Source organism: Ochotona curzoniae, unplaced genomic scaffold (genome assembly GCF_017591425.1).
Source record: "Ochotona curzoniae isolate NIBS_2020 unplaced genomic scaffold, NIBS_Ocur_1.0 contig_1274, whole genome shotgun sequence".
Taxonomy (NCBI): Eukaryota; Metazoa; Chordata; class Mammalia; order Lagomorpha; family Ochotonidae; genus Ochotona; species Ochotona curzoniae.
In genome coordinates, this window is record NW_024465023.1 from 11854109 (window position 1) to 11862676 (window position 8568).

At 42.0% G+C, this 8568-nt stretch overlaps 1 protein-coding gene across 1 annotated transcript in view; it reads right to left on the reverse strand.

Annotated features, from left to right (window-relative positions):
- Positions 1-8035, reverse strand: part of LOC121171313 (amine oxidase [flavin-containing] A) — a 54020-nt gene extending 45985 nt beyond the window's left edge. The window contains exon 1 of the mRNA XM_041002963.1: positions 6718-8035. Coding sequence (XP_040858897.1) covers positions 6718-8035 — 1318 coding nt within the window. The remainder of the gene's footprint in view (positions 1-6717) is intronic.
- Between the last annotated feature and the right edge of the window lie 533 nt (positions 8036-8568).

Sequence of the window (8568 nt, forward strand, 5' to 3'; positions counted from 1 at the left end):
GCCAGCAGGTTCTAAATAGCACTAGCATATTCTCTCATCATCAGGCCAGTATTGCACTTCTGGCAGAAGAAAACAGACTCGCAACATGCATACAAACTTGTTCCTAATACATACAACTGTAACATCTCATCTCTACCCATATCCATCTGCATTTTGTGCTTCCTCTCAAAGAAACAATTTTCTGCTTTGGAAAAGGTCAAATCTCCTAGTCCCTTTAATGAGCTAAAAAGAAAGGCCCATTTCAAATGATAAATAGATGAAAGCTAACAATTAACTTCAATTTGCCCTGAATTCAACAGACTGGTTGTCTAGACAGTCCTAATTTATTTGATTATTGCCCAGCATTCATCTTCACTTTATATAAACGGATGTCAGCCAGGTTAGAGAATGCAATTACCTCTTAATTCATTATTTGTGCCATTCTTTCACTGAAACTTGAAACACAACAGGGACCCTCATACTGCTCTTATTCTGTACACTAGGATGGACTATGGTTTGAAGCAATACTTCTGACAATGTTTTATGAAATGTTAGTCCTCAAACAAGATGCTATGGGGGGAAAGTTTATGGACATTGAGACAACTAATGCTAATTTTTCCCTCCAGAAATGCTTGGTGCACATTATGATAATCAAGGCCTTGAGAAGTCCTACAGTAAAGAAACCCATTTAAATCAGCATTTCTGCACTTTGCCATTAAAAACAACAACAAAAATTATATCTCAAATCAAATATTGGGAAAGCTGGCTTCATTCCTTATAAGATTGTATAAATAGATATGGTAATAAACTCCTATAAGAGAGTCCTAGTAAAACAATGCCTGCAGAAATATCTGAGAGGGCCCGGCGCGATGGCGCTGTGGTTAAGGTCCTTGCCTTGCACGCCTGAGATCCCACATGGGCGCCGGTTCTAATCCCGGCAGCCCCGCTTCCCATCCAGCTCCCTGCCTGTGGCCTGGGAAAGCAGTCCAGGACGACCCAAAGCTTTGGGACCCTGCACCCGTGTGGGAGACCCAGAAGAGGCTCCTGGCTTGGGATCAGCACAGTACCGGCCTTTGCGCTCACTTGGGGAGTGAATCATTGGACGGAAGATCTTCCTCTCTGTCTCTCTGCCTTTCCAATAAAAAAAAATAAATCGTTAAAAAAATATATCTGAGAGCATCAGAACCAAGCTTTGCTATAGCTATGGCTTATGCTTTGCCACTCATGATAATACTCCTTTATTCCAAAAAGTGACATTTTTTTCCTATTTACCATTCAGTACCACCTAGGAACAGGTATAGAATATATAGAATAATATATTTCTTAAGTTAATTCTCTACTATTCATTTAAGTGGTCTCTGTCCAACATAAATCTTATGTAACTGCACATTTGCACTCTTGGACTGAACACTTCAAGGGCAATAAAAGCTCATATTGACATTTTTGAAGCAATATTCCCAAAGCACAAAAGCAGAAAACAAAACTCACATTTTTACTTAAGGCACATCACAAGCACTCAATTAACAAATATTCACTAAACAACTGAGTAAATAAATGCATATGCAAGTAGGCATATATGCAGCATGTCTTTAACTGAAATCACAGCTCACAATTAACTGATTTAACCTGTAAATGGTCACCTTCCAAGCCATCTTTTTTGTGTTTCAGAATTTATCCACAAATCAACACTTCGGCTAAGTATTACTTCCTTTCCCAAATCCTTTACCTGTAATTTCTTCTTTATTAATTCTTTACCTGTAATTTCTTGCTACCTAGAATTTCTTCGAGATAGAATTAACTGCTTCCTTGTTAGTGCCACCTCTGGACTTCTGAACCAATATCAAGCACAAGCTGAAAATTTTACTCAAAATACTTGAGACCAGAAATGTTTCAGATTTCAATGTTTTAGAGATTTTATAATATTTACATACATATTATGAGATATCTTGGGGATGGAATCCAAGTCTAAATCACCAATCATTTATGTTTCATATGGTAGCTTTATACAGCAATTATTACACACCAATGACTGAGATATAACAGATGAGGTTGAGGGGGGAATCCAATGACTCACACAAGTAATTCCTATATAAATAGGCTGACAGAAAAATGGGAGAATATTCTCAGACCAAATTTTTCCTGTTTCACATGAATCTGAATCTTGTCAAATTCTTTCAATAACCAATGATCTAATAAGCTACAACAATTGCAGCTTAAATCAGAAATGCATGTTTGATAAGAATGAATTCATTTGAATATGCAAAACATTTACATACTGATCTTGGAAAACTACTTTTATAATACATAAAGCATATTACATTCAAACTAAAAATATACAAATATAAAATACTTTTATACTTTACATAAATATTAAAATATTTATAATTTAAAATTAAAATTTCACAAAGAAATAACATGCATGTAATCTATGAGCAAACTTCAAACAGTTAATAGATCATAGAATTGAAAGGTTAGTTTTATTGCAAAGAAATCTGAAATTTATGCATAGATTTCCATAGGGCACATTTTTAAAGAATTTCTAAAATGCCCCTTGTACACATGGATTTCAGCATTATTTTTACCAAAATAAACTCATGCGTTGATTTCATTTTCCATGATCTAGTGTCCTGATATTCCAATGTATAAATTACTGTTAAGCAATAGTTACAAGGTTGTAGAGCCACATGCTTCAAATTAAAGCAATAAGTTTTACTACAGATACATGAATAAAGCTATAGAACAAATCCAGTGAACTAGAACTTAATGTACTGTCCTAGAAGTTAATCGTTTAGAGTTCCGAGGTCAAGTTATGTCATTAAAACTATCATGGCATTGGGTAGTTAATGAGATTTTCCAAGCTTCCAGCTCAGGCCCTTCAAATTTTTTCAGGTGGCAATTCTGTGAATATTACACATGGTTAATATGTAATTAACTCTCAAAGCTTATCATGCAGGTTTTAAGTTCTTATTGACACTCTTACATCATCAATCAAACATTTTATTAAATGAGACTTTACTTTGGCCTCACAACTTGGAAAGTTGTTCTGATTACTCAAACTAAAAACGAAAACAATCATATCATCATGAAATTAGTCTCATACATGTAACCATGAAGGCACTTTTAAAAGTCCCTGGAAAAGCAGAACTAGAAGTTACTTATTTTGGTGCAAAAATTTTTGGAAATCCATACATAATTTTGTTCATAATACATGTGTCCCATGAACTTTCAAAAGTAACCACATATAACCACACAGCTACTTAACGAGTGTCTATACTTTTTAAATCACAGGGTTAGGTACTCTTGGAAGCCCCTGTGTATAATATAAAATTACAATACAACCTCACATTTTCCAGGTATATCTAAATGCAAATATCATAAGATTTTTCATATGCTAAAATTATTTCTATGTCACAACTGCGTAAAGACTGTAAGACCCAATATTAAATAATAATGACCTTCCACGTTTCTTCTCCTCCATCATTAGTGTCTGTGAATCACACAATTATATTAAGATCTACTGTTAAATACATTTTTTCACATTAGCTGAAAATCATGCATAAATTCAAATTAAAAATTATTGACTTTATAAATGCTAAAATTACTTGTTAAATACCAGGTAAACTCAAAAGTTCACTCAACCACGAAGATTAAAAAAAAAGATCCCAAATAATTCTATTTCTTGTCAGCATAAAGAAATTTTAGTAAGTATTCCAGTTTATTTTTGAGGGAAAAAAGTACCAAATATAAAATACAAAATAAGGAAAAGAATTGTCCTAAAAGGCTCAAAACTAATTCACAGGACATACTGAAACTCAGAATAGTTATAAAACTAAGGTACCAAAAATTTTTAATGGAATTTTTAAAATGGAAGCTTTTCTGAATCACCATAAAACCATACAGTACACTCTGCTAAATTCTGGGTTAAAATGTCTAAAACAGTACTAGCAGAAGTTATCCTTATGGTTAATATGTTTCAGCAAAAAGAGAAATGGTAGTATAGTATGAACTTAATTGTCAGAACCCAGAACATCAGTCATTCTCTTACAAAATGGCTTTTCTGGATGTTGAAAAAGCCAACCCTCGCAGCTTCCATACAACCTGATTTCTGGACAGTTACTGCTCCCAATTCTTTAAGTACAGCCCAGCCTGTGGATCAAAATCTGAAGCGATTCGGTTGCTTAGGTCCTGTTGGATACTAAGAACTCTGTCTATACAACACTCAGAATTTAAGTGCAAATAACAAGGATGAGTTCTACTCACCTGTGGCCATCCCAAGTCAGCATTGCTTCAAGTGTCTTTCACTGTGTACTCAAACCATTCACAACTCACACATAGGCACAAAAATCTTGTACAGATGTGGCATGCCAGGGTCACTACAATTAGCTACCAGGATCACGGGAGGCATACATGGGAGCAACTACCATCCTTCCTTGGAATTCAAGCTATGTGCTGAAATTAAGTAGTATTCATGTCTAGCTGATACCTCATGACTCCATTTCTGGGCTCTTCACATCTTTCTCATCTTGTATGTCTTTTTTCTACCCTCTTATCTCTACCTTACTTCTTGAAAATCTTACTTCTTTGAAAGTAAGATGAATGAACAATAGGAATCATGATCAGACTCAGATTTTGTAAAAATCTGAAGCTTACATAATTTGGTTGCCCTTTGGAAGACACGGGAAAGCAAGATTGTGAATATAACATTCAATATTCAGCTATTTATTTTGAATAAGAATCAAAAGGGACCCGTAGTTTGAAAGGCCATCAGGTATGAAGCCCATCAGCTGCATGCTAAATCTGCCTCTGCTACTGACCAAGTAAGTGCTGGGGAGTAAAGCGTGGTCAAAAGGGAGACAAAAAAATAAAAGACAAAACACTCTTTAGGTATTCCTGGAGACATACCAAGAAAAAAACACAAGAATCAAATCTGCCCCACCCCCCAAAACACTGAATTTATTGTGGAATACGGATGGTATAGAAATGGGAGGGAAGGCATAACTCATAATTAATTTATACAACACATTACAATCGTATTTATTCCCCAATGATCAATAATCACACTGCATCTAGGAGGCTTGCCTGGAAAGCCCAGGCTTTCTGGAAACACCAGTCCACTTCTTCACAGTCACTCAACAAGTGTAGGCTAAATAAATGAATGATGAAAGAATAAATGAAGGGAAAAAACGAAATGCTCCTTTTTCTTACTATTCACGCTAGGCTCTGCTTGCTTCTGATGATGACCCACCAGAGACATGCTTTCCCTGGTAGAGGCTGCCATTGTCAAAGCAACACTCCAGGCCCATCTTTTCTCTGCTGATCGACTGTTTATCCTGAACAACAGAAGTCAAAAGCTATCTGCACCTATAATTAATTTTGTAAGCATGTTCACAGTCTCCTTGCAGGGACTATGCAAAGGGATTTCAAAAAGTTTGTGGAAAAAATAGCATAAAAATGTAAGCTTATTTTGGTATAAATCCATCTTAAAATATAGCAGAGCTTTTTTTAAATTTAAATTTAAATTTTTGCTGATGTTTACATAGATGATCAGGATGGGAAGCAGAGCCTTTTTATAATGCTCAGTTTCCATGGACTTTTTGAAGACTTATATACAAGAATTAATACATTTTTTTGCACCAAATTAAACTTCACACTTTATTTCCATCTCCCATAAATGTAACACTGGCTACTGTTGGGCCCATTCATTCCTCCACCTTCTTTTCCCTCTTTCTAAATTATTTAGGAATCTCTCCGAAATGTTTAAGATTTCAGAGAGCAGAGGGACAGGTCAGAGTAAGATGATAGCTGGGGGTTGAAACACAATTTTGACATTTCAAATATGCTACCAATTCTGACAACACACATGATAGTTTAAGGTATCAACGACATGACAAACAGAAGTCTCACACACCACTCATCTGGTCAGCCACAAACCCAAACCAGGAACACCGGGCAAAATTCAGGCAAGTGGGAGTTCTTCATCAAAGGGCATTCCCAGAGCTCCCCTGGGCACCTGCTTCATAAAGGAATTACTTGTGGGCAATGAATATCCTACACTTTTCTGAAACCCCTTTAAAAGGACCAGCAAGTTCTGAAAACTAAGAGCCCGCCCCTCCCCCACCGCTGCCTTTTTGTTGTTGTCTTTGTTGAATTGTAACTTTTCCTGAAGGCTTCAGCCTCCTTGCTCCTGGTCTACTGAATCCTCTCAGCAGTGCTTAGAGCCGTGCAGCATTGAAATTCTATTGCTACTACTACTGCTCAATACTACAGAAATCCTATGCTGAGCTTTCTGCTTAGGGCAAGGGCTATGAAATCAGTGAGACATCGGGAACTGGCAGTATGGGTCTTGAATGGGAGAGAAAGGCGTCAGCCCCTCGCCAGCTAGGCAATTTGACCTCAGCAGAGTGAAGGAAACTCCCAGACCCCAGCCGCTTGGCTTTGGGGAAGCAGCCGTGCATTTGGCTCCCACCTCACAAAACTGCAGGATTCACACAAAATGCTAACCGTAACTGCATAGCAAAAGCGAATTACATATTGCATTTAATAGAAGCACTAACTGTCCTTGTCACCCCCAGAGTACATCACCCACAGGACTGGTCCAAATCCCCCTCTTCCACCTTGCAGGATCTGAGCCTGATGTCGGGCAACAGAAAGATCCCCCTCCCCAAATCACAGCGCTGCTGCCCCCATCCCAGGCCAGCCAGGGCTCTTCCTTCAGGCCATCACTAAATTCACACTGACCTGATATACCGCCTCCAATCACCACTACGTCGAACATGTGGATCGCCTTCTCTTGATTCGCCATTCTTGGCTGCTGGCTCTCCCGGGGCGTGGGTATTTGAGCCGGCACTGGCAAGGGTGGGGCAGACCTTTCTGCGGACACCCGGGGGCAGCACGAAGGCGGAGTCGGCCTTCTTAATAATACCCAGTGGGGGCCGGCCACCGCGGGCGGGGCAGATCCATGTGCTAACACCCAGGGAGCGCCGGGGGGCGGAGCCGAGCCTTCTAGAGACAGGCGGTTGCAGCCCGGCGCTGGGAAGGTGTTGGGCCCTTGCAGTGACGCCCGTGGGGTGTTATACGGTACAGTAGGCACTGGGATCGATATCTGAGACGGGAAATTACGTGAAGGTTGTTCTATCGAATCCCGGCTGGTCATCGAGTGCTGGCCAGACCCATGAGGGGTGTTATGGGGTACACGGGGCCCTTGCACAGACAGTTGGGAAAAGTATCTGGGAAGAGGGGGCCCTAACACTGACACCCACGGATAACCAGGCGCCGGGGGATTGTGGAATCCCTGCCCTCGGGTTCTGTTACGAGCTGTCGCAGTGGGTGGCACAGAGGCCGGTGAGGGGCGGTTCTCTGTGGGAAGCTCTGGCTCCGATAACCAGCGATAGCTGGGCTCTGAAGCCGGGATGGGCTCTTCGATCAACCCTCCCTGGGAACCGGGCACTGACCCTTCATCAATAGCTTCTGAACGCAAATCACCCAAACTAGGGGGGGTGCTCAATAAAGAGGGCTGTGAGGATCCTTGAATTGACATAACAGAATCAGAAAGCGGGACGATAGTTTGTGCTACCGGTAAGCCCAAAATGTCGGTGTTTGGGTTAGTGGGAGGAGCAGCCCCCTCCGAAACCTCTAAGTGAGTGGCGGGCTCTAAGATCCGATTCCTCGGGTTGAGGACACTAAACCCCCAACGGCCAATCCTAGTGTCGGAATCAGTAGCCCGGCTAACACTGCTGCTGAGATGAGCGGACACGCCAGAGCTCCACGAGTCGGCCGGTTCCCGTGAGGACGTACTCGACTCTGAGGAAACGAACGGCGGCCGCGAGAGCGTCTGCCACTCAGAACGGATACTATACTCGGACGAATCGGAAGTGGAGGGATGGCCCGTTTCGTCGCTTGTACTGGGCACCGGGACAGGTGAAATCCCAGTTTCGGTAGCAATGACAACCTCTCGCTCCCTCCCGCCAACCCCGCCGCCTTCCCTGATTCTGGCCCTGCCTCTGCCTCTGGCCCTGCCCCCGCCCCCGGGAGAAGCTGACTGACTGGGAGCGCTCATGGTTCTAAATCGGACGGACTGCGGGCGTAGCTGTTCCGCCCCCTTACAACCTGCCCCAACCGAGCTCGCCTCTCAGACCCAGGGCTGGGCCTGTAGTCTCGAAGACCCGCCCAGAAGCGGCCGGCCCACTGGAGGGCGGAGAGCGCCAAGAGGCGTCGTCGCGGCCAACGCTCCGCCTTCTCCTTTGGCGGGCGGCGCGCTCTGGAAATTTGACCGTTGGAGACTAGGCGATACCACTTCAGGGGGGCGCCCTGTGAACACGCAAGCGTAAGGGAGTGGATGTAGGTGCGGGCCTGCGGGGTTTCAACCACATTCATAAATTCTAACGATTTAACTAAAAGGAGCGTACACCGAGTGGGCGTATGTAAGACGTATTTGAATAAAATGTACACAGAGGGCAATATTGTGACCCCCATATGCTCTACTTGGTCTGGTCCAGCTGCGACCTCACGTACGCTCAGCGAGATCTGCGTAGCCGTACGTCCTCCCCGGGAGAGGGGGAGGAGCTTAAGCTCGGAAAGACGTGTTGCTTC